This window comes from Artibeus jamaicensis, unplaced genomic scaffold, assembly GCF_021234435.1.
Source record: "Artibeus jamaicensis isolate MK-2021 breed Jamaican fruit bat unplaced genomic scaffold, CSHL_Jam_final scaffold_1689, whole genome shotgun sequence".
In the NCBI taxonomy this organism is placed as follows: domain Eukaryota; kingdom Metazoa; phylum Chordata; class Mammalia; order Chiroptera; family Phyllostomidae; genus Artibeus; species Artibeus jamaicensis.
The window spans coordinates 14052783-14079081 of record NW_026522029.1 but is presented as its reverse complement, the minus strand read 5'-3'; the positions used below and the strand labels follow the sequence as shown (position 1 = coordinate 14079081).

The window sequence follows — 26299 nt, the reverse complement described above, 5'->3', positions numbered from 1 at the left end:
GTATTTGGACAAGAAGCTCTTTAAGGTCTGTCCAACTGAAAGTAATATAACTGAGTGAATGATAAACTACCACTTAGAGTGAAATTCCAATTGGCACGGGGTAAAGGGTTTGCCTGAAGGGGGAGAAGGAAAACGCAGAGTGGGCGTGGGGAATAAGCGGGGAGATGGAGGGAAGATTTCTCGTTTCTCAGAACCAGACGGGCATTTGTGCGCTGCACGCCCAGGCCGGGGGTGAAGGCAGACGAGGAAAAGGCACTGGCCAAGCAGGCCCCACTGAGCAAGTTTTCCAAAGTGGCCGCCTGCCCAAACTCGGTCGAGCCTCCGCTAAGCATACGTTACAGGAAAACGTCCCAAATGCTGCTGCCAATACGCGGGAGCCTGTGGGACAGACACGGGGCCGTCCGTCCGGTCCAGGAGCGGCCCTTCCCTGTGTAAGCCGAAGTGAACCCGCGGGCACCCCATCCCCGACGGCGGCTCCCGCCCTGGGACACGGGGCCCACCTGCGCCCTCCCCCGACCAGGCTCTGGGGACATTTCCGTCAGGTGCCCCCCTAGCCGTCCTCCAGGGAGTCGGGAGCCCTGTTGTCCCCGCGCGGAGATCGGTGCCCGCAGGGAACGCCCGCGGCCGTGAGTTGCCCGCAGGCTGTCCCTGGCGAGTCCGGGGCCCTGAGGTCCCGCGTCTGGGGACAGGGAGGGTCCCTCACGGGCCACGAGGCACCGGGCGAGCAGGGCTACGAAGCCGGCTTTCCCGGGCCGGCGGGGCGGAGCGGCCCCGCAGGGCCGCGGCCGGGCCGGCCGGGGTACAAGGGCCGCCGCGCGGTCCCCGCCGCCCGCCCGCAGGTGCCGCCCGGGCCCTCCCCGCCCCCTCCCCTCCGCGCGGCGCTTCGGCTCTTTCCGCCGCTCGGCCCGCGCGCCCCGCGCCCTCGGCCATTTCCGTCGCGCCCTGGCCGCCATTTTGTCGCCGCTCGTGTGTTCTGGCTGGTGCGCCGCTCGGTCCCCGGGACGAGGCTTTGTCCGGTTCGGCAATGGACGGGTAGGTGACCGGCCGGCTCGGGGGGCTGGGAGGGGGTCGCCCCGCGGTCGGGCGGGGTCCGGTCCGGGGACGACCCTGGCGGCCGCTGGCGGGCCCCGCGGCGGTCCCCGCCGCCCCCTCGCACACACCCCCCGTCGCCCGGGCCGCTTCGGGGGACTCACGGGCCGGGCCGGGGACCGGGGACCGGCGGCCCCCGGGGCCGGGCTAGGCGGAACCGAGCGCCTCGCCGGCCAGGGACCCCGAGCCACCTCGGCCGGTAATCTGGGCGCTGGGCCGGGGACCGCGCGGGGCTGAGGGAAGCCGGGGGCCGGGGAGGCCCGCGTCCCGCGTTCCCCGCGGCCTCGCCGGCCCCACAGCCCGGCCCGCGTTGCGGGAGGTCCGCGGAAGCGAGTGGGGCCGCCGGGCGGGGGAGGGGCGGCGGTGTCACCTCCTTTGTTGTCGCCGGCTGGGGGCGGCGGCGGAAGGCCGTTAGGTGGGCCCGGGACTCGCGGGGCCGGCTCCGGCTCCGCGGCCCAGAGTGAGCCCTGCCGTCCCGGGCGTGTGCGCGCGGCCCCGTCACGCGGACTCGGCGACACGGGAGCACGCCCGCCGCGCGGAGCCGGCGCCGGAGCCACTTTGACCCGTTTCCGGGCAAACAAAAAACGGCCCCGGGACGACCGGGGCCACGAGCGGCCGTTCCCCCCCGCCCCTCCCCCGGCGCGTGGAAGTCAACCGCCGGGCCGCGCGCCCTCCCGGCCGGGTGGGGGCGGAGAGACGCTGCCCCTGACAAAGCGCCTTTGTCAGACCCTCCGAGGGCGCCGCGAGACCCCGGGCGCAGCGCGCGGAGTCCGCGCTGATCCCGCGATAACTTAGTGCGGAGCGTGTGGAAGTGCGGGGCACAACTCCGAGTGGTTTCCCGGGGAGTGGCGCGCCCGGGGGCCGGGAGCAGGCCCTGCCCGCCCCGAGCCCGGATCCCTCTGTGGGGGGCCCGGGCCTGCTGGTCCAGGCGGCCGGTTCGTTCACTTCCTCGCTCCTTGCCCCAGGGCAGCACGTGCCGTCTGCCTTGGGACAGCCCCGGGACAGTCCTGGGACAGTCCCTGGCAATGGGACAGACGCGCAGGGAGGGCGAGAGGAACCAGGGGCTGAACCTGCTCTTCTTTTCTCTCCCCAGAATCGTCACAGAGGTCGCAGTTGGCGTCAAGGTAGGAAATGACTGTGGAATTTGTCAGCCCAATTAACGGACATTGTCACTTAGTTTTTTAAAATGAATGCAACTAAGAAAACCCAGCTGTCTAGGGTTTCCGTTTTGAAGTGGGATCCTGTAGTTTGTGACCTGAAGAGATGACGCCGTGGGCTGAAGTGACCTACAGGAGTTGTCAGTGGCCTTCAGGCCCTGAAAGCGACTCCCCGAGCGGCGTCTGGGAGAAGAACCGAGGTCCCACTCTCTACTGGAAGGGGCGTGTGCTGGCAGCCAGCCCAGGGCGCCCGCCTGACCCATGGGGTTTTATCACCTGGTATTGGCTGGGTATCTTTTTTTGCGCACCCCCCTCCCCCAAATTTGTGAGGAAAAAACAAGGACGCGCAGAGCACGTGGGCACAATGGTTACACACCGTGGGGGCAATAAAACTGCACAGGCGCAGTGCGGCCACCTGGGTTCCCCCCTTTGCCTGGCTTGGCCTGAGATGCTATGAGCGAAGAGACGCATCTGAGGTCCCGCTGAAGGCCGAGGGAGGGACAGAGGAAGGTGACCCCCACCAGCGCTGGGACCTTTCCTCACTCAGAACAGAAACTCTGTTCCCAACGTGTGTGGGTTCTCCCACGCAGGGCCCTTGACCCTTGCCAGGTCCCTTGCCCCCCCCCCCCTGCGTTCAGCAGGGGGTCCTCTGTCGCGTGGTGCCCGCCAGTGGGAGCACCTCGGGTCTGAGCCCCTGTGTGCCCCGGGCAGAGCGCTGGCTGGAGGCCTGGGAGCTGGTACCCGAGTCCAGGGCGGCGCTGGCAGACATGGCCTGCTGTGGGGGCAGGAGGGCAACGCAAGACTCACAGGGCTTAAATACTTGGTGGCTGCAGTGATGTCCCCTTGGAGCCCCGAGTCTGTGGGCTTAGTGCAGTGATGCTTACAGAATTTCTAAGTTTCTTCTCTGACAGTGTTGGGGTCTTCAGGGTACTTTTGGAGGTACCTTTTTTTTTTTGGTCTTCTGCCTTACAGTGAACTAAACACTTGTTTGTGCTTTCAATATGTAGGCTTTTTTGTGAAATTCACGTTCTGCAGGTTGGGGGTAAAGTAATAAGGTCCTTGGGGGGGAAAGCATCTTATTCCTTGGCAGTGATACTCTCTGAGATGGGAGCAGGAGGTTTGAAGCGGGGAATAACTAGGGAGTGTGCGACGCGGACTCTAGAAACGCAGTGTTAAAACTGAACGTGGATTGGAACATTGATGTTGGATGGGAATGTTTGTCGGCGGAGGTCTTGTCATTTGAAGAGTGGGTGGTCTGGCATTGCCAGACGCAGGTTTAGCCTTCGTGACATTGAGGAGGTGACCCGAGTTTCAGTTTTACTCAGTTGGCCGAAATGTCCGTTCAGTTTTTTCCACAAGACGAAAGACACATTTTTAGTTTTCACCAGTAGCTTCCTTGACTGGGATGCTTCGAGTATGTCACTGCCTCCCGCTGTTGGCTTCCAGTGGGCGGAGGCCAGGGATGCAGCCGCACACCTTCCGGTGCCCAAGACGGCCGCGAGGGATCGGCCAAGGCGGCAGTAGTTCCAGGGAACTCTGTGAACCACTTCTGACATGTTTGATCAGTTATAGCACCTTTTCCACATTTTGCAGAAATCTTTTTTTTGCGTTTTTACCTTTCTTAAAATAGTAAAGCATAGTATGCCGGAAATGTGTTGTGTATTTTCTACCATCTTCAATGTTAAAATGGCTGTGCAAAAATTCTTCGTTTTTTTGTTTGTTTGGTTTGGTTTTTTTTAGGCATGCTGATAGGAGAGTTATCACAATACAACCTAACAGAATTGTTTCAAATGAAATTAAAGACAGCTGAGCACTATTAGAGCCATCTTATGGAAAAAACAAACGAACTTTTAGGCCAACACAATATAAATTTCTATTTTATTTTATTTATTTTTAGACAGAGGGAAAGGGAGGGAGAAAGAGAGGGAGACACACATCAGTGTGTGGTCGCCTCTCATGCCACCTACCGGGGGACCCAGCCCACACCCAGGCATGTGCCCTGACTGGAAATCGAACCGGCAACCTTTCGGTTTGCAGGCCTGCACTCGATCCACTGCCAATACAGATTTTTAAGTGGAGGAACTGCCACTTAGCAACTGCCTCAAAAGTTACTTTGAAGATCAAATAACCTGTCAGATACTCTGCACGGAGTGGCACTTGAGTTCTCAAGTGACGATGGTGGTCGTTACTATGGTTATTTAATCTGCAACTGATTTCGGAGAACTTGAATACAAGTCAAATATGATAAATAAAATTTTAAGACAGCCTAGATTTCAGGTTAAAAATAGTCAGTCAGCACTAAAGAGAGACTTAGTGAACTAAAAAATAAAAACTTCTCAGAATTTAGCCCAGACCAGTAAAGAGATGAAAACAGAAAGGTTAAAAGATACGGAAGAAGATGAATTCCAACGACTCTAATTAGAGTTCCAGAATGAACAAAGATTGTGGAGACACAAACTTGGAAGAAGCTGAAGACAGAATTTTCCACCGTTGATGAGTCACTCGAATCCTGAGGTTTATGAGGCCCAGGGAACCCAGACAGGCGGCAGTGGGGAAGCAGAACGCCAAAGACATGGAGCAGGTCCTTCAGGCACCCCCAGGAAGCTGGACTGCCTAACAGTGAGGACTGGGGAGGCAGAGCGCTGCCGTGGCCACGTGGACATCCAGGTGAGGGTGGAGAGGGCGGCGTCTGCACAGTGTGGGCGAGAATGGCCATCCACCTGTCACCACGGCATCAGCGACGTTACCCCGAAGGAGAAGAGTAGAGTAATGGCATTTTCAGATGCCACTTACCCTCCTTCCCCGCCCCTGCTGGGGACATAACAGACCTACTAGGGGAAGTTCAGGGCTGTGCCCCAGGAAGAAGGACAGGGACTGAGAGATGGGGCGGGAGGGTCACTGGGAAACCAGGAGGCCTGAGCATCCTGTGGTTCCCAAATATGCAAGGAAATGGCAGCAGCGGCCGGTCAACTGTCAGCCTGTGAGCAGGCGGAGGGGCTGGAGCCCGGGCTGTGCTGAGCTGTGCTGTCCCCTCCGGCAGGCGCCGCTGCGCTGTGTTCCCGCTGCGCCGTGTTCCCTGGCACCACCTCCTGCAGCTGCTCCGAACCGAGCTCTAGCTGGGACCTAGCATGGGCTTCTGGGAGCTAGCATTAGAAATGGGACTTCTAGGCTCATTGCACTTGGAAATGATAATGTTCGGGTTAAATAAAATATATTCTTTGTATCACCACTCCTCTTTAACTTTCAGAAGTACGGCCACTAGAAAATTCGTAAGATTCCATGTGTTGCTCACGTTACATTTCCTTTGGACAGTACCCTTCTGGAGGGTAGAAATTTTTAAGTCCAAAGTGAGTCAAAAATTTCCATTTTAAAATGGTAAGGATGAGCACAGTAAAAATAGGGATAGAGTGTATGACTTCTAAGGTAACTGAGGGTGATTGAAATGGAACTGGTGTGACCCAAAAGAAGTTGGTGGAAGATAACACCAGAAAGAACTGGACCCGCGGTGAGCTTGGTCGGCTGGTGCAGAGGTGCACGGTGGAGGGCTCTCCAAGCGTCTGCAGGGTGGGCCCCCCTCCCAGGCCCCCCCGTGGTTATGGGGGGTGCGAGCACACAGGGCCCAATGCCCTGCAGGCCTCCACTTCCCCCCACACACACACATGGGCGCTCCCTGGACTGGGTGCTTGTTCCCCCGTGGACCGTGTGTTCTGCCACTGCACAGATTCATACATGTACGTGTTTGCGTTCAGCGATGCGGGGTTCTGTTTACGGGCTTAAACAGTACGTGTGTGCTTCCATGCTGTGTGTCTTCTGTAATTTGCTTTTTGTTCTGTAGTTGTTTCTTAACCTAAGTTTGTATGTAGCTCTGATTCATCTTCCTTGCCATCAATCGCGTGACTCGACCCTCCCTGCTGAGAAGCACAGGTTGTGGCCGTTTCTTTGCTGTCCCAAGTTGCTGTGTGCGTTCTCGTGCGTCCTCCAGTGCGCGACCCACCTCATGTTTTTGGCAGCAGAGTCGCCGGACCGCAGGTCGTTTCTGTGTTCGGGTGGACGGGGCAGCGGCGTGTTGTCTCCCGGGGTGGCGTGCCAGTGGGTGCCCCTCAGCAGGGTGGGGATCCCACTCCGCGCGGTCCCCTCCAGTGGTCAGTGGTGTGCGCGCATGGGGGGTGGCGTCTGGCGGTCCTTTGAACCCCGAGTATCACTGGTGTATTTTCTCGGCTGTGCGTTCGTGTCTCTTCTCTGTTAAGTGCGTGTTCGTAGTGTCTCCATTTTCTTTTTAGTGTAGCTCTGCCTTGTTCTCACCGGTTCCTAGGGTTTCACGCGTTGTGGCTGCTGCTGCCTGAGTTTCACGCCTGCCTGTGACGCCTTCCTCTCTGTGGCTGCTGGGCATCGATGGGCAGAGGTTGGGAGTTGCACTGTCACGTTGTGTTTCAGTTTTAAGAGATGCTTTTTCACCTGAAGGTTTTACGCTCTTGTGGGTTTTATTTTGAGAGTTTTAAACTTGGGTTTTCACATTTCGGGCCTCAGTCTGTTTGGAACTGAAGTCTCTTGTGGTCTGGGTCCAGGGGTGACGACCGGTCCCTTATGCTGACACATGAAGTGCGGGGCCGTCCGAGTAGTTCCCGTTTCTCCTTGGATCTGCCGTGGCAGCCGCCGGGTCTCCACGTGTGCGCGCAGCTCTGTCTGTTTTTGTTGTCCGTCCCTGTCCCAGCGCCCCGCACCTGCGCGTGGTGTGGCCTCGCAGGCAGCCTTGGCACCGAGGTGTGGCGGGGACCTCATGGCTTGTTCCCCGTGGCATCTCTGGGTCATCTCTGCTGTGCACTGCGTGTGATTTAAGGGCAGTGGGCCAAGTTCCTCCAAGACTCTGGGTTTTGATTTATAATTGCACTAAAGTTTCAAGTTAATTGGGGGAATGTTGTATTTGCATTATGAATAAAATAATACGGCAGTACTTGAGTTCATAAAACTGTAACGTTTCTTTGAAGAAATTTCCCCCTGCCCCTTGACATTTTCTGTAATTGCAAAAAGAAAAAAATGCTTAATGCAGAAAACGAAATGGTTTGGACAAAAAGGAAGGTAAGTCACCAGTAATTTTACCGTAGCGGCTCAGCACGTATGCGAGAGTGGGAAAGACGGGTGCTGCTTTGACGGACAGTGGGTTTCTCCCAGACTTCCTGGTGCACTTAGTCTCTCGTCCCTTCCTGAGAATTATGTTTTATTTAGTTCCAGATTTCTCAGAAGTAATGTAGCATTTTAGACTTTTTTATTACTAATATTGAATGTTTGAAATTTTTATTTCTGTTTTCAAAGACCTTATTTTGCTTGTCTTTTTAAAGAAGTAAACAACTTTTTTTTAATAATCCACCGATTTCGGTTTTTATCTTATTACTTTCTGTCCACTTTAAATTATATTCTGAATTTATTGTTTAAAAATGCATTCAGGATTTAAGAAAGATCAATCGATACCTTTGGCAATGAGTTTTAACTTTTAGAGTTCTCTTTTTCTTTTTTTGAGGTATAATTGACATATAACAGTTTCAGGTGTATAGCGATTTAAGTATATATGTTAATCATATGTACATATACACATACATACATGTGATTAACAAAAGGTTAGTTAACATTACCACATGTACTTTGAATTTTATGAAAATATGCCCATATACTTTTTGTGACATGTTTTAATTCAGTAGTATTTTAAATAATCAGCTGTATTTTTTGTATATAGTTGTATACTACTCATTGCTGTGTCATATTGTGTGAAAATATCTCTGATTTATCTTTCTGTTGGTGGATCTTAGGTTGCTTAAAGTTTTTGACTTTAAGAATAATGCTTCTCCGGGCCGGGGGTGGGGGTGGTGCTGGGATGGGAGAAATAGACAAAAAACTGCACTTGAAAAATAACTAAATAAAATTATTAAAAAAAAAGAATAATGCTGCTCCAAACATTTTTGTACCTACTTCTTGGTGCACGTGCAAGAGTTTTAGAGAGATTTTTGCGAGGAGATGTGTTAAACTTTACAGGGTAGTACTAGGTTAATTTCCAGCATACTCGAGTCTGTTGTCTACCCCGTGGTGCACAAGAGTTCTTCCTGTTTCCAACCCTCGTCAGCACTTGGTTATGTGTTAAAGTTCTAAAATCTTGCCAGTCTGGTGTGTAGTGTCTTCTCTTTCCCTAATTATTAATGAAGTGTTAACATCTCCCCCCCAACATGTTCATGGTGATTAGTGTTTCTTCTGTTGTGAAATTCTTTGAAATACCTATTTGTATCTCTGCCTAAAAAAACTTTGAATTAAACTGATTTTGTAGTTTTTTTTATGTAATACAGTTATTGATTCTGTTACTTGTGTGGCTAATATCTTCTGGTTTGTAGCTTGTTCAGTCGCTTTTAATGCTGTCTTGAGTGAGTAAAAGCCATTTTTGCGGACGGCGGTCTCACACAGCCACGGTTCCCAGTTAGAGCGACGTGCCCTCCCCTCTGCCCGCCCACCTCAGTTTCCCTCGTTTGCTGCCGTGTGTGTGTGTGTGTGTGTGTGTGTGTGTGTGGCGGTCGCTGGGAACCGGTGTCTCTCCGTGGTCTCTAAGTCCCCGTCTGTTGGTGGGACAGGTGTCTTCCAATGCAATGTTGTGGTCACTTTGTGGAATTTATCAGCATTTTTTACGGTTAATTTTCAAGTTTTGTTTTTTGTTTTTGCATTTGTCTGTAGTGCATGAGAAAAATTATCACTTTTTTGTTTGTGTACTAGGTGGGGATCCTGTTTTATTGCATTGGCTTTTTGCTCTTAGAGAAAACCAATGACATAAAATTTTGCCGTGCTCTCTTTTTTTTTTTTTTTACTTTACATGTGTATACATTTTAGGGTGAAGGCTGAGTGAGCCGCTGCCCCAGAGTGCAGAGCTCGAAGCCACGGGAAAACTCTATGTGGTTCCCACAGGCGTGGGGCCCTGCTGGGGAAGGAGGGGTCGGGCAGCCCCATGCGGGCCCCGCCACCCCACTGGGACTTTGCACGCCCTGCGCCTCGTGCTCGTGTGGTCCAGTGGCGCGCGGCTGCCTGTCCTTTTTTTCCTTTGGCAAATCTCACCTGAAGCTCATCTGTTTGCTGTCTTGTTTACAAAAATGAGCCCTGGTTTTATGGGTCCCCCTCAGCATGTTGTCACCTTTCAGCTGGTGGCACGCACTGGCGCGTGCACAGCCGCTTGGGGCTGCACGGCACCCCGCCCCACCTGGGAGCACACACCTTCCTGTCTCCCCGAGAGCCCGGCCTTCCTCAGCGGTGGGACCGCCGTGGCCTGGGCCCTCCCCTCCGGGGGGAGGACGCCTGCGGCAGCTCTGTCTACTGTCCCAGCTCTGCTCCCCCGTGGCCCCTGGGAGCGAACGGAACACTTAATGACCCAGAGAAGGAAAATAAGTTCTGTCGCTGGAACGAGTGCCAGTGGTACTTTAATTGTACTGTTGTGCGAAACACGCCTCCGAGTGACGTGACGGGCAGATCACGTCTCCCACCTGAGCGCTGTTCTCATTGCTTGTGCGGTGCCCAGTCTCCTATGAAGTGATCGTTGTCATCACACGGCAGGACAGACTTCGTCAGGGATAGCAGTGCCCATCTCAGTGCTTAATTTCGTGTCTTAATTGAACTGAAAATCAATTGACATTTATCTTTGATGGGTTAAATAAAAAACACATACTTAGGGATCGGGATTCCAACTTTAAGCGACACTGACTTAATTTGTGACAGCAGCCACTGCTGCAGAGCAGCCAGCAGTGACCGAAGCATCGAGTCGTGCATTTCACATCTGCCTCAGGCCGGGCAGCAGGGCGGCGGCGTCCTGGACGAGGTCGTTCCGTCAGCCGACGTGGACGTGACGTGGACGTGACATGGACGTGACGTGGACGTGACATGGACGTGTCGGTGTCTCTGGTGCTGCGGAGTCGCGTCTTCCGGACGCAGTGCTGCTCGGCTTCTTACTGACAAGTCAGACATAATTGCTTTTTTATAAAAACAGTGTAATTTATAAAAATATATTAAGGAATTTTGGGGGAAAATGTCTCACAATTATAAATAACTTGGTATTCTTCTGAGTCCATTATGAAGGCTGTTAAACTTACTCTTTGAGCAGCAGGTGTGAAAACATTTGAGGGAGGAAGAAAGACCACTGATAAAAATTCACAAAAGAGCTGGTAAGACCTTGCTCCCCTGCCGACGGCGCGCAGGCGGGAGGGAGAGCCCAGGCCGCTGTGCGTGCAGCACGTCCGGCCGGCGGGGCCTCGGGCTCCCCACCCTGCTCCCCAGGGCTGTCGGGGAGCCTGGTGGGAACTGGAGGGGTCAGAGTGCAGCAGAGGCGGCCGCGCTCTTGCTCAGTTGGCAGGTTCACGTGGCCCCACGCGAGGGTGGCACTCGGCATGTTCTCATGAGCGCCGCCACACCACACGTGAGTGGGTGCCGCCATTGCGCCTCGCGGAGATCCCGGAGACCCCGCTACTTACCGAGAGAAGCTCGGCGGCAGCCCCAGGAGGCGCCGGTCTCAGCGCCACGTTTTCAGTGGCATCGGCGTGCTGGGTGTCTCTTTCCAACTTGTCCCTGATCAGAGCTGTGTCTGTGGTGGTGATCTGCGGTTGGAGGTGATTTGTGGTGTTACTTGGTGTTGTTTCGGGGTGCCGCAAACGGCACCCCACGAGATGGCTGTGTCATTTGGGAGACCCTGCGTGTTCTGACTGCCCCGCCTCCAGCTGTCCCTCCATTCCTCTCCCATGGCCAGGGCCCCTGGTCCCTGACACAGGACAGTGATGAGATTAGACAGGTCAGCCATACACTCGTCTCTCAGTGCTCAAGTGAGAGAACTAGTGGGTTGATGCTGCCGCCATCACTGCCTCATTTTAAGAAGTGGTCACAGCCACCGGGCCTTCAGCAGCTACCCACTGACCTGTCAGCAGCTGTCAGTATTGAGGCAGGACTTGCCGCATGTCAGCTCGCTGAAGGCTCAGGTGATGGCTAGTATTTTTATTTATGTTTAAAGAGAGGGGAAGGGAGGGAGAGAGGGAGAGAAACATCAGTGTGTGATTGCCTCTCACACACCCCTACTGGGGACCTGGCCTGCAACCCAGGCTTGTGCCCTGACTGGGAATCGAACCAGCGACCCTTCAGTTCTCAGGCTGGCACTGAGTCCACTGAGTCACAGCAGCCAGGACTGCAACAAAGTGTTTCCATTAAGGTGTGTACATTGTATTGTTAGTCCTAACGCTTTTGCACACTTGATAGACTTGTTTGCACTGGGAAGCCAAGGAAACTTGTATGACGCATTTTATTGCCACGCCCCTCAGTTGCGGTGGCCCAGACTGGAACCCACGGTGTCTCTGAGGACGCCTGCGTTACCACGATTAGTCTCCAGGACCCTGACGAAGGTGTCACCCCTGCCTTACACACGAGGAAGCAAAGGCTCCGAGTAGTTAAGGAATTTACCAGCTACACAGTTAGTGCAGGCTGCACTGCAGGGCCCTTGTTCTTCGTTTGCTTAATGCCACACGTCATAAAGGCAAGGAAAACCGGGTTAATCCATCACATCAATAGACTAAGAATGAAGATTCACGTGATCGTATCACTGGAAGGGGAAGAAGCATTTGACAGAACCCAGCCCCGGTTGTGATAAAGACTCTGTAAACTAGGAACAGAGGGGGTTTTCCTCAACTCGATGAAGAACATCAAAAAAACTGTTGACGCCGGAACTCGGTGCCTTCTCACTAAGACCAGGCGCCCCGCGAGTACGTCCCCTCGCCGCGCCCGCTGCTCTCGGGCGTCCTCCTGGGGGCTTCTGCCCGTGCAGTGCTGGGCATGCGTACTGAACGGGAAGGTGTCAGACTGTCACTCGGAGACACCGAGAGGCTGCAGAAAGCCGGAAGTGACAGAACGTGCCCTGAAACCAGCCAGCACGAGCCCCGCGGTTGCAGGACACCAGGTCAGTACGCGAAGGTCGCCTGCCGGCTTGACACCAGCGGTGAACAAGTGCAGCTGGGTTACAAACGAGTGCCACGTCCATCAGGCCCACGGTGTTGAGTGCCGAGGTGTGAACCGTCACAAAGTACGTTCTAGGCCCGGGAGGGGAACCGCAGAAACTGGTGAATGAAACCAGGAACCTAATGAGTGGATGGACACCCGTGTTCACCAGTAGGACGGCTCAGCAGTGTTGTCGGGGGGTCAGTTCTTCCCAGTTCTGTCTCTGGAATCAGTGCATCCCCAGTCAGAATTGCAGCAGGTGTTTTATGGCTGCCGACAGAGGGATTCGAAAGTTCTGTGGAGGCCAGAGACCCAGGGCAGCTGGCAGGGTGTCGAAGGAGAAGCACAGAGCTGGAGGACTGGTGCCGCCCCGCTCCCGTGAAGCTTCTGTGATTGAAACCACGTCGTCGCGGTGGAGTCGCAGAAACGGAGGTCCGTCGGAACAACCGTGAGCCCAGGACGGACCCCCATCAGCACCGGCAGCGAGTCTTTGCAGATGGAGCATGGCAGCACGGCGGGGCAGAGGCAGTGACAGAGCGACTGGATGTCCACAAGCACGGGAGAGCATCCAGATGGCCACCGCGGAGTCACTCCAACTGCATCATAGAGCCGTGTGTGAAGTGCAGCTGGAGACCTCCTAGACGGGAGCGCGGGAGACAGGCCACACAGCCTTGGACGTGACGACGCTTTCAAATGCAACTCCAAAGGTCCAGTCCTCAAGGAAATAATTGAGAAGTGGGATTTAGTTAAAGTCAACAAGTTCTTCTACGTGAAAGACAAAATCGAGAAAATTAGAAGGCAAGCCAGACTGGGACGTATCCGAAAAAGAACTCTTAAAAGTCAATGATAGGGAAACAAACAATTGCTTTAAAAAGTGGGCCAAAGGCCTTAACAGACACCTCACAAGAGAAGATAGGCAGATGGCGAGTGAGCGCACGTGAAGCTTTTCCTCACTGTGTCCTCGGAATGGCACGTTAGAGTGACCACGTGACCCCACCGCACGATCTCGCAGCTGCCACAGCCTGGGACAGCGGCGGCGGCGGAGCCACTGGACCTCCCCAGCGTTCCCGGTGGGAGTGGGAAGTGCTGCAGCCACTCTGCAGACTTTGTGGGCCGTTCTCACAAGACGAAGTGGACTTGGGTGTCCAGTGCGCTCCTCGCGGCTGACTCAGAGGCGTTGAGAATGTACATACACGTGGAATTCGCACGTCAGTACTGTAGCAGCTTTGCACGGTGCCAAGACTCGGGAGGGATCAGGATGACCCCCGATGACTGGTGGATACATACACTGGTGTATCCAGACAATGGAGAGTTTCTCAGCATTAAAACGATGAGCTGTCAGGCCATGAAAAGGCGTGGGGGGGACCTTCAGTGCAATTTACTGAGTGAGAGAAGCAGGTTTGAGGAGGCCGTAGAGTATAGGATTGCGGCTGTGTGGTGTTCCGGAAAAGGCAGAGCCACGGGGACAATGAGCAGGTCAGGGGTCGCCTGGGTTGGGGGCATGGAAACAGAGCACAGGTTTTGGGGGGCGAAGAAACTGAAGTGTGATGGTGGATGTGTGTCGTCCGGTATGTGCTCAGACCACTGGTGCGCGTCAGGAGTGAGCTCTGGCGGGGACCGTGGACGTGGGGTGACTGTGGTGTGTCAGTGCAGGTTCACGTTCGCGATGAACACACCAGTCTGTTGGGGGATTGATGACGGGAGGCCGTGCATGTGTGGGGGTGAGGGGCTCATGGGACATCTCTTCCAATTTCATTGTGAACCTGAAACTGCTCTAAAAATACAGAGAAGAACTAGTGAGCACTGTTGTTGACAGTGAACCTGCACTGCCTCTCACAGGTCCCCCAAGTTCAGATGCATCAGAGGCATGGGGAGGGCTGTGGCCCTCTGGGTCCGCCTCCAGCGGGTCTGGGGTGGGTCTGAGGGCGGGGACTGCTCGCAGGGTCCCACCAGTGTCTTCTCGTCCTCCCGCCCAGGAGTCAGACTGTGCCGCGCTGGCTCTTTCTGCACCTGGTGGAGGGCCAGACACGATGCCCACACCCAGCGTTACCTGGGGGCCACCAGATGCTTGTCTGTCTGAGCCCTGGGGGCGTGGAAGTGCGGCAGGCGGTCAGGCAGCCACTGTCTGTCACTGCTTTGGTGGGAGTTTGAACACAAATGAGCATAATGTTTGCGGTTCGTTTCTATTGCTTGGGACTTTCTGAAATGCTTTGATAAAATATCTTTATACTTTTTTTCATTTTAATGGTTGCATTCAACTTCTTTGTACTTGTGGTTTAAATCAGTTTGTGTTGATTTAGTGGTTTTAAATATTAATACCCACGTATGTAAATATATACCTCCTTAAAAGAGGCAAAACATTTGATTTAGCTATTTTAGTAATCTCACTTTTTTTGTAAATACATTTTTAAAATAGCTAAAACAACATTGGCTTGTTTGAACAACTGCATTTCTGAGAATATAGTAATTTATAACCTTTTCTCTAAAGGCTTTAAAGACATGATTCAGTTTCTGCTTATATGGGCAGAAAGCAATGTCTTCTGTAGATTTTACTTCTTTCACTTTCATGTTCTAGCCACTGCAGTGCATCCCTAAGCACCCGTGGTGACGGTGAGGAGGGCGAGTGGGGTGGGTCCCCAGCACGAAGCCCTCTTCTGGAGCCCTGCGTCCTCCGGACGCGGATGCGCCGAGGGCTGTGGGGTGGGCGGTGCTCGTGCACAGGCCCAGCGTGCCGTGGCCATAGGTGAGGCACAGAAAACGGGTGTGGGTTTCCAGAGCTCCCGCCTGGGGAGGCCAGTCGTGGTCCCTGCTGTCTTCCGACTGGGTGAACAGGAGGAAGGAACCGCGGGCCTCCTGGGGAAGTGTGCCAGCCACGCTCGAGTCACGCACGTTTGTGCTTGGGGAGTACAGTTCTCCCTGTTCTCAGTGGAGGGACACCTGACACTTTGTCAGTGCCTGTATGAAAATGTACCGATAAGTGACAGACGTTCAGATTGATGGTTTTAAACTTAAAGATGTCTCCTGTTGGTTTTTGTTTTTATAGAGAGGATCTGACGAACTGCTCTCAGGTAGTGTTCTCAGCAGTCCCAACTCTAACATGAGCAGCATGGTGGTCACAGGTAAGTCCCACTCTCTCTGACCTGTTGTCGTTTGCCACTTTGGAGCAGGTGCTAAAGCTACAATGTAATCTGTTTTGCCAGAACAGCCTCTGTTTTAAATGCCTGTCATTGACGTGTTTTAAAGGAACTTTGACTGGAGCATGCATGTGCCAAGGGAAAAACATGGAGATGGTGATTTATGGGCAGGTACCTTACTGCTTATAAATCACAAAAACGTAGTTGGTTTCCTTTCATGTTACAGATTCCCCCACTTTTGCCCTTTCAATGCTTCTGTTTTTAGCTTTTGTGTTTTGTGTATCATCAAGTACTTTCAGTTCTCTAGTTCAAAAACCTAAAGCCCAAACTGTAAATAAAACCTAAAATTTCAACCACATAGTTGTCTTTATTCTATGTTTTCAAACTTTTTTCTTTGCTGTAACAATATTTCACTTGTTTGAATTAATATTTTAATGTTATCTACTTGGAAATTTAAGATTTATTTAATCTTCATAGTTAAGGACTTTTTAAAAGATTGTATGTGTCTGAAAGAATTTTGGTGGTTATATCTGTAAACAAACATAGACTAATTTTTAAGCCTTAATTTTATGGCTGACTGGAAGTTTAATCTGGTGGTGATGGCAGCTGACTTAGTTTGCCTTGTAACCCTGTGTTTTACATTTTTCTACCGGAAACCGAGGTTCCTTTTTTCTGCACATCGTCCCTGAATTCCTTGCTTGAGGAACCAGTGGGCTGGGCAGTAAAAAGGACCTCGACAACCTGGGGGTGCAGACCTTCCTGGGACCTCACCGAGCTGGGCACTGCCCCCACCCCGTGCCACGCATGAGGGTGAGGCCTCCGTCACCAAAACAGTTGGAGTCCCTTGTTCCCGTGCTTGCTTCGTCTCGGGGTTCTGGCCCCGAGCCCCACTGTGTCTGAGGCCGGCCAGCGGTAGGCCCGGCACTCGCACCAGTGTGGTCCTGGTGACACAAAGCTGAGTGTGTGCACGAGGTGTGCTTCCAAGTACACGTGGGAGGTGGTGAGCACACACGGGAGGGAGGCCGTGAGCGAGGACGTAAGGCGGTGCCCAGTGAGTTTCCAGTGGCCGAACGCTCATACTGTCTACTTGTAGTGGAACTTAATAGAAATTAAAAACAGTAAGAAAGCTAGGAATTACCCAGTGTTTAAAAATTGAGCTGTGCAACTCTGAATGACACATGAATCAAGGAAGATTTTAAAGGCATGTTTCTGATTGAATTAAAATGAAAATCAAAATACCAAAATTCATTGGATGCAGCTCAAGAAGTGCATGAGGGAAAAATAGTCTGTCTATACCTGTAATAGATAACCTATCTACCTGTGTTAGAAAATACCCATACTAGAAAAAAGGAAGGTTTGAATATTAAGAACTGAAACATAAACTGTCAGTATTGGGAATGGAAGTGGAGATATCACTACAGATTCTGCACAGAGTAGAAGGAATATTATCGACAGTGGTGATGCCAACAGACTGAACAAGTGAGGTGGACCAGACAGATCCCCTTACAGATCTGATTGACCAGAACTAGCAACCGGTCATTCCGTGCAGGTGCAGGTTAGCTCTGTATCGCCTACAAAAACGGAAGTTTAACAGGTTTCCACGGAGGCGTAGGTGGTTTCACTGCTGCGTTTTTATGGAACTTCAAAGTAAGAAATAATCAGCATCTTGAATATACTTTTTTTTAGAAAAAGGAGGGGATACTGTACCCCCTAACTAACCTGAGAAGCCCCTGTAACTGACAGCACCTAACAGGCAGGAACTCACGATCTCATGCTTGTGGTTTTTGCGAACACGAATGCAGACCTTCTGCAGGAAGCAAGCAGGTAGCATGGAGCGTCCAGAATAGACGCCTCATGGTGACCTACTGAGGCCTGCACAGGATTGTGAGAGCCAGCATCCCAAAGGGAACTATGTGTCACAGTCGTGGGATACAGGGTGGAAGATTGGCAGCAACACAACATCTGTTCATGGTGGAAATCTCGGAAAACTGGGAGAGGAGCTGCCCCGGGAGGGAAGGCCGCCCGGGGCCCGCAGCAGATGCCACTCCGGGCGCTGGGGTGCCGCCAGCGCAGCGTTGGCAGCAGTGAGGGGTGGAGAAGCAAAAAATGAACCATGAAGGTCAGAAGGGAGGAAGTTAACACGATCTTTAACGGTCAACGTGATTTTTAAAGTACGAAATCCAAAGGGATTTACAGAATGGTAGGACCAGTAAGTGGATTTAGAGTAGTTACAGAGCACATGTTCAACATACAAAATAAAAATTTTCCTGATGTTATTAGCAAATGATTGGAAAATGAAATTTAAACATCCACTTACAGAAATACCACAATTCAAGAAATAAATGTAACAAAATATGTGCACAGTATTTACACCAATAACTAAGAGACACTGCAGTGAGACATTAAAGACAAATAAATAGAGGTGCTCATGAATAGAAGGTGCACCATACTGAGATCATCACTTTTCCCCAGATTGGTATGGAACTGAGTCTACATCGGTCAGTCAGGCCAAACGGGCGTTCAAATTGAAATTGATGACTTGATTCTAAAACGTATGTGGACATAAACGAAAGCCCTAGAACAACTACAGCCAATCTGAAAACAGTGCTTTGGTCACAAAATGGGAAAGAGAAGTCTTTTTAACAAGTAGTGTAAGAACAGTTCAATACACAGATAAGAAAATAGGAAACTCAGGCCTTCTACACACTGCACCAAAAGATGACATGGATTATATACCTAACCCTAAAAACCAAGTGTATAAAGCTGTTAAGAAAAAGAAATCATAGAATGTATTTCCAACCTTGGAATAAGTGACGATTTCTTTAGAGAAGACACACAGAAAAACCACCACCCGTTTACAGACTGTCTAAGTGGAAGACTCCTCCTCGGAGGACACTGGGGAGACGGTGGGAAAGCAGGGTGCACTCGGGGGCCATGCTCGTGGGGCATTGCACACGTGTCTGACGGAGGGCCCGTGCTCCCTCCCGTGCGCAAAGAAGTCTTCCACGTCCGTTGGTGAAAACAGCCTGGTCTTCGCACACTGACGGTAGCAGGCATGTGGCCGGGCGGCCGGCACATGCAAAGACAGCCGGCCGCTGCATGACGCTGCTGCAGATGGGCCAGGGTTGGGCCGCGACCACCGCTGTCGGCCCGGATGCGGAGCAGCTGCAGCTGCTCCCTGTGGCTGGAGAGCAGCCACGGGGCTGGGCCTCATGGACTCCTCGGAAGCCCCAGAGGCCGGGCAGGTGCCAAAGAGTGCCTGTCCTGTCGTTCTGTCCCTGGGAAGTTAGAGACCAGTGGTTTCTGGTGTGGAGGCCCAAAGTGCGGCTGCGGGTGGGTGTGGGGGATTAACCGAGGAGGAAGACAGCGGGGTGTTGTGTGGGGACGGACGTGCTCCATGTCCATTGGCAAACCCGAGCTAACGAGACAGACCCATTTGTTGGACACAGCAGGGCACCAGAATGGAAAATACCCGAAGGGCAGTGACTGGAAGTGGGACCTTAGGCGGTGGGCTAGATAATGCAGGATTTGATTAGCTGTGCTCAGGAGCTGGGACTTGACCAGATGTACGCTTTGGAAAAGATTGGTGTTCCATTTGTGTTTTTTAGGGGTGGGAGGGGTAGGGAGAAGGTTTTGAGAGCACAGTAACTGAGATAGGTATGGACACCCTCGGTTTTGGGGTCTCAGAATATGGAGGAAACAATGTATCAAGAAATCAGGACATGTGAGTTACTTGGAAGCAGACTGGTTTGGGAGAAATAGTAAGAGTTTTGTTAGGATCACTGGTTTGATGGGTGGATCAGTTCCATTAACAAAGAGGAGTGGAAATGGAGATTCCTTTTGTTAAAAAGACAGAATAATCTGTAACTGTATTGCTTTTTAAAGGTATCTTTAGGAATGATAGTTGATGCCCTTGGTGGATAAGCAAAGAAGGAGCCCAGTCCCTTTGTGGCGATGGAGTAGAAGTCTTTCTTGAAGCCTTGTTTTAGTGTAAGAAATGTACACGCATTCAACTTAATTTGCCTTGATGTGCAGAGGGGAAGTGCCGAGTTGGAGTTTCTTTTCTGACATAGAAAGGAGAGTCTGTGTGTTCCAGCAGGACCCAGTTTGAATACTGTGGCTTATGGGAACATAACAAACCATTAAAAGCTACTGATTGTGCTCACCTGGGAAATTATACTTCTGTTGTTCAGGTGTCTCAAAACAGGACTCTTACTGACAGTGCTACAAGGACACTTTTTCGGCCAGCAGACATAGAACAGGGTCTTGTTCTTAAGTCCCAGCTGCATCCAGAATGGTTCTTCTGAGTGGCCTGACTGGACGCCTGCGTCCGGTGGCATCCGTCTCCACAGCCTTCCCCCGTCCAGAAGTCTGTTTGCTTCCCATTGTTTCATTCAAGGAAAAATCAATTTTAGGAGTGAGAAAAGTTAATGTTACTAGAAACTTTATCTTGGGTAAATATCTGATCATTCAGTGTACATTAAGACTAACTTTGTAATAAATTAGTTCTTTCTTCAGAAGTAAAGTAAGACATTTCAAAATGCAACCAGCTCCAGCTAGTACTGGGATTGTGTTTCGCTGAGAGACACCTGTGACTGTTTGGCAGGAGGGCGGAGGCTCCGATGTGGTCTCCTGAGTCAGTTCGTTAGAGCGGTGGAAATGGGACTTCCCTCTGCTGTGGGCGTGTGTGTTGCTGCCAGAGCTCCGTGGTGTTGTTTCGTGATGGCAGGATCTGTTGTCACTGCAGGTGTGATGTTTTGCCATCCCATAAACTCTGGGGCATGTTACTCCGAACTCGGAGACGGCACTTGAGTATTTATGTGTGCACAGTTCTGACGCGGTGTCCTTTCATTTTGCTGCTCTGAGAGCGCCCCAGGGCGCTGCTCCAGTGTGAACAGTGGGAGCTCCGACCACAGGTCGTCCTGTGCGCAGTGGTAACTAGAGCGAAGCAGCCGCTGTCCATCCAGCCCGTGCGGCAGGCGCCCCGGCAGCCAGGCTCTGTGGCTGCTGGGACGCGCGGAGCCTTGCCCACTGGGTGTGGAGCTGACCGAGCGCCAGCAGAGGGGCAGGAGTGCCGTCCCTGTGGACTCCTGGGTTTCTGGATGCCTCTTTGAAACGTGTGTTTTCCCACAGAGGAATGCGAGCCTTCACCTTTCTCAGCTCAGGGTGTTTCTGTACAGCCGGCTCCGTAACGCTGTGCGTTACCCCGAGGTCTACAGCGGCTTGGACTGAAGCCGCTTTGCCTCTATCGTATTTGATGAAGGAGGTCACCAGAACTTCTCTAAGTGCTTGACTCTGAGAGATGTGGAGAGTGAAAATGTACTTGTGTCTTGTTAAATCGTCTGTTTTCCATGGACAGATGTAGTATAAAGGTCTTGAAAAGTACCTAATAGGTTGGCATGCAGTTAAAAGTAGATTGGTGGATGAGTGGGACTAAAATAATACATTTTACAAATTAAACGAGAAGGTGCTGGGGTGAGTAAAGGTAGGAAGGAGCTTGGAACCAAAGCTGCCCAGGGAACTCGGCCATTTGGGGTCATTCAGAGTCGGCAGAGGGTTCAGCATGGGCATCCGGTGGGCTGGGGAAGCAGGGTAGCTCAGGAGGCGTAGAAGGCAGGGTGAGGGCAGAGAGGCTTGGTAAGGGGGTGCTCGCTGAACAAGTCCCCCAGGTCTTGGTGCGACCCTCCCTCCATGTGAGCGCTTCAAGGCTGGTGTGGCGTCTAGGTGTTGGGGGGGGGGGGTTGGGTGGGAGCGGAGAGCTGGGCTGGGACCAGAGGTGAGTGTTTTGCTTAAAAATGAAGCGGAAAGCTGATTCTGAGCGGGCAAGAGACGTATTCACATAGAAACACTTTTTACACTGTTGGTTTTGAATTTATGAGTAGATTATGCTTCCTGAGCAAAAGGCTTTAAGGAGGCTGGATAATGTATAGAAAATGGTTTACTAAAGATTTCTACAATGTGTAGGCAACATACATAAGCAAAAGCATTACTGCATCTGCTGTTACATAAACTCTTGAAAAGTACTCTAGCTTCAGTTTGGTGCACCCAAACCAAACCTGGGTTTACCTGGGGATCGGAACAGAAGGGGTCGTGGGACGGTCCGCAGCCCAGAGACACCCAGCCGTCCTACCCTGTCTGCTGGGGGAGACGCAGCCAGGAGCTTGGTGAGCTGAGGCTGCGCCGCTTGCTCTGCCCACTTTCTTTCCTGGGCTGGGGTCTGTCCTACAGGCTGTGTGGTTGAAGAAGTCCTCACAGTGAGGGTCTTCACTCAGATACCAGTGCCCGGCTGTCCCCCTCGCTGGAGCTGGTACCTGCATGAGGGCGGGCCAGGCGGGTGAGCCGCCCCCGGGAGCCAGCCGCCCTCGGGAGCGGGCTGCAGCGCCCTGGTGGAGGGGCCCCCTGGCTGGGGAGGAGGCACACTTCCTGCGTTCATGCTTTTCCACCTCTTCCTTCTTCACCACTTAGGAACTTCCTGACCTTGGGCCACTTAACTAGCTCTTCACTATAAACGGCGTCAGTGGGTCAGGATCAGACATTTTGTGAGTGAGTTGACAGTGCCAGGCACGTGGGTGGCTTGAAGTGAACATTAAATATTGATACAAAATAATCTCTTCTTTTGCTAGGGTTAGGTGGCCTTTTGCCTTTGGCGATCCTATTCTCAAAATCATTTGAGAAAGGAGGGTCATTTCCCCTGTATGTGCAGTGTTGATGGTGTCTTTACTGCGGTGTTTTTTTCTTGCCCTTTGCCAGAAGGAAAGGACAGATTAAATAGGAAAACTTAAGTGTGCTGCTCTGAGTCTCCTGGTAACCAGAGCCTACGGCTCCTGGGGCTCCAGGTCCGGCTGTGAAGTGTTTGTCCTTTTATTCGAACAAGCGAGTGAACAAGAGTGAGCGCCAGTGGTCTGGGCCCTGGACTAGTGCCGCTCTGACGAGAACACCACCACTTCTCTGTGCCAGGTCCATGTTTCAAGATGCAGTTTTTGTTCTTTTGCTTAATTTATATTTTCAATCAACAGACCTAATGATGATTTGGTAGATAAGATGCTATAAAACAGAAAAATCTGCCCCTTCTTTCTGACAAGTTCAGGTGCGGGCACTCACAGACCTCAGCTGGAAGTGAGCGGTGGAGAGCGCCCTGCAGTTCTCTGGTTTCTGGGGTGAGGCGCACTGGCAGCAAGGTCTGGGGGCCGTTGACCAGCCAGAGTTCTGTCTTCTTCTGCACTGAGCCCACCTGAGGGGCTTTGTTAATGTGGTGGCTGGCTGTGCATGTGAACTGCGGTGAAACTCGGGGTAAATTACCACTTAGCTGTAGTTCGGCAGATGAGTTGTCAGCTGAGTTCACAGGTTATAGAAATACCTCCTCTGACCGTCCAGTCGGGCCCGACCACACCGCCCCTCCAGTCCTCTGCCGGGTCCCCTCGCGGAGCTGCTTTCCTCGGGCACCAGACGCCTGCGGAAACGGCGTGGGTGCTGCCTCGCCCACCCCTCCCACGGGGCCGGGGCGTCGTCGCACTGGTCTCCTTCGCTGCTGTGCCTTCTCACACTCGGCCACCGCTTCCGGCCTGTGCGTGGACTTGGGAGACGCTCCGCAACGAGGTGACCTTAGTCAGAGTGTCACCGACCCTGTTGGCGCCCCACACGGTGCTGTTTGTGGGTGCTGTGGGGTGTTTGGGGGAGTGCCATGAGCACCTGAATCACGTATGGACCAGAGTGTAGGTGTACGTTTCTCAGTGCGCAGGAGGCCTCGCTGTAGTTACTGCAAAGCTCGGGGCCCTGAAGCTAGTCCAGCCCAGCAGTGGTTGCGGGTGGGCCGGGTGGCGGTGCCGGGTCAGCGGGGCTCATCGTGGAGACGTGCGGTCGGATTGACTGCGTGGTATTCTATAGCATTGCCTTCTCTGACCCCACTGCTGAGTGAGATGCCTGAACAATCCAGAACTTCCTGGGTACAATTATAGTCTCCCTAGTATCTGCTCCCTCAGTTTTTTACATTTTAAAAAGATTTTGTTAGTCTGTAATATGATTAAATTGCAGGATAATTGTGTTCTTTAGCCACTGGACAGTTTCTTTATGAAGTTACATTTAATACGTTTTTGCTTAATCACTGATTACTTTATACACACCCTGTTCAGAAACATTCACCCAAAAGTGATCGTAATTAATTGGCAGATAGGGTTTTCTTTGTTTCTTTGTAACCTCAGTTTCTGAACTTTTAGGAATTATTCCAGTGTTACTCAGCTGTGTTTGTGAGTTCTTTCATAAACATTGTTTTGTATTTTGTAACCCAGATAAAGAAAATTAATACAACGAAGAGTGTTTGCTAATGTCTTTCAGCCAATGGTAACGACAGTAAGAAATTTAAAGGGGAAGATAAAATGGATGGTGCTCCTTCTCGTGTTCTTCATATTCGAAAACTGCCCGGGGAGGTGACCGAGACAGAAGTGATTGCTTTAGGCCTACCTTTCGGAAAGGTGACCAACATCCTTATGCTGAAAGGGAAGAACCAGGTAAAGTTCTTTGGGGACTTACAGGGCATCAGGCTCCTTTCTGCTTGGCGGGTGGGAATTAGTTACCTCCTAGTAATGAAAGGGCAGACAGCAGTGAGTTACTTCCTGGGAGAACTGGTAACACGAGTCTGGCTGTGCTGGTGGGCGTCGAGGGAACCGCTGCCCAGGAGCTGGTGAAGGGTGGGCTGTAGTTTTCAGATTGTGCCCTTTGAGCTCATTCGGGGATTCCGATTGAGCAGTTGTCTTGTCGAGATCATGGAAAATGCAAATGAAGTTCTGTGTTCCTTTTCTTGTGGCTCTGCCCTTTGATGTCAGAAGTCAGGCGGGGCACCTGTAGCATTGTGGCTTTGAGTGTATTCCGTGGAGATGCTCAGTGGCACGTGGAGAAAGCAGTGACCCTAGACACCTGTCCCTGATGGGTGGCGCCTGTCGCTGCCGAGTCCAGGCATGTGGGAGTCAGACCTGTTCAAAACTCCAGTACCATCCGGGCAAGCCTACAGAGTGGAACATTCTTTGGAGTTTTAGTTACTATAATCTGGCACTTTTAATGTTTTCCTTTTGTCTGTTAAAGTACACTGCTTTAAAAGTTACTTCGTGAGATTTCTTTTGTTCTCTAGGTTAGGAGTGGGGGAGTTCCGGTGCTGGAAAATGTTTAGATTTGTTTTTCTCTGTGCCGTGCTGGAGAGGCACACTGGAGGTGTTTGGGGAGCGGGGAAGGCAGGCCCGTGCGCACAGAGGCTTGTCCCAGGGGCGCCCCAGGCGGCGCCCGGCCTTCGGCGAGGCCTCCCAGTGCGGCGAAGCAGAGCTGCTCGGGGAGCCCAGGCCTCGTGCGTCCTGGGTACTGGCGTTCCTGGTCAGCGGAGTAGATTAGACAGGCACTAAAGCTTGTCTGGATTCAGTTCGTAACATTAACTGTTTTGCATTTGTAATTTTAGGCATTTTTGGAACTAGCAACAGAGGAGGCCGCTATTACCATGGTTAACTACTATTCTGCGGTGACCCCTCATCTTCGTAACCAACCAATTTATATCCAGTACTCCAACCACAAAGAGCTGAAGACAGACAACACTCTGAACCAAGTGAGTGTGTGGGGGACGTGCACAGCGCAGCCACAGCGCAGTGACACTCGTAACCGTGTTAACAGGAGGTCAAACGTCGTCATTCTGAGGCTGTGTCTGTGGGCATCATCTTGTAATTTTGAAGACATTTTCTTGCAGTATGTTCCTAAGTGTTAAATCTTATGTTTATTTACTAAAGTGTATGTGGTTTCTTAATATTTTAAATTCATGCTGTATGATTCAGTTAAGTAGACAACCAAATTTGTAGGTCAGGTTTTTAAACGTATGTGTTGATTTCAGAGAGAGCGAGAGAGAAACGTGGGTTCGTTGTTCCGCTTACTTACGCGTTCTTCGTTCGCCGCTGTCGGTGGCGTGTGCCTGGTCCTGGCGCCAGACCCGCGGCCTCGGCGTGTCTGGGCGGCACGCTGGCCAGCGGAGCTCCCCGGACCTGGCGGGGCCTGCTCGTCCCTGGTCCCTGGTTGTACAGACCTGGGGGGAAACGACCACCTCCCCGCCCGGCTTTGCCGAGCTATAGTTGACACATGACACTGTGTGTATAAGTTCACAGTGCGCCGCTGATTTGAGACGCTGTGGTCACCAGGGTGTCAACTGACACCTCGCAGAAAAGGAACACTGGGCAGACCTGCCTGTCGCCGATCTCTCGTCAGTGCCGTGTCTGTGCTGCTGCCACCGGCGGTCCTGCTGGTCGCCAAAGTGTCCTGCTGCTTTCGAGTCCCCCTTCCTCTCCGCCCCTCACGGTGCTGGGTCAGGAGTGCTGGGTGTCGGCCAGCACAGCTCCGTTACACCTTAAAGTCAGGTGGAGGCGTTTGTCATCATCACACGTAACAGTTAGTCCTTCGTGGTGGTTTTGGACCCAGGTGAGGTGGGAGGAAGCTCCTCTTCCCAGGGACCTGTCACAGTGGTGACGGGGACGGCACAGCCGTCGTGGTGGAGGCCGTCACCCTGGAGCAGTTAACACCGGATTCAGTTGACAGGTTTCTGGGAAAATGCTGTACTTTTTCAACTCTATATGTATATTTTTTCACACTTTAAAATCTCAGAAATCGGTGTGTGTGACTGTGCTCGATGTCACGGTTTATTCGCAGTGTCTCACTAGTCGCACGTAAAATAGTGGCGTGTCTCACCTTCGAGTGTGTGTGAGGCACCAGCACATGTGGCAAAAACACGTCTCTCGTGTTTTAAGTGGCTCAAAGTTTTCCCGAAAATGAAATGGCTTTGTGCTGTGGTGCACGTCAGCTTTTCTTCTAGAAATTTTGGTTTCAGAAGCCACACCAGGATGAAAAAAGACCTAAATTGTACTGTGAATAGTGTTTTAAGATAGTATTAGGAATAATAACATTTGTGGG

At 52.2% G+C, this 26299-nt stretch overlaps 1 protein-coding gene across 4 annotated transcripts in view; it reads left to right on the top strand.

Annotated features, from left to right (window-relative positions):
* The first annotated feature begins 831 nt into the window (after positions 1–831).
* The window catches only part of PTBP2 (polypyrimidine tract binding protein 2), a 44515-nt gene continuing 19047 nt past the window's right edge, over positions 832–26299 (top strand). Inside the window, exons 1-5 of one of the 4 annotated variants that reach the window (XM_037152942.2) lie at positions 832–1032; positions 2183–2213; positions 15280–15355; positions 23702–23874; positions 24810–24953. In XM_037152942.2, the coding sequence (XP_037008837.1) occupies positions 1025–1032; positions 2183–2213; positions 15280–15355; positions 23702–23874; positions 24810–24953 (432 nt within the window). In that variant the 5' untranslated portion in view covers positions 832–1024. The remainder of the gene's footprint in view (positions 1033–2182; positions 2214–15279; positions 15356–23701; positions 23875–24809; positions 24954–26299) is intronic. The other 3 variants (XM_037152941.2, XM_037152945.2, XM_037152944.2) reach the window with 3 other exon arrangements.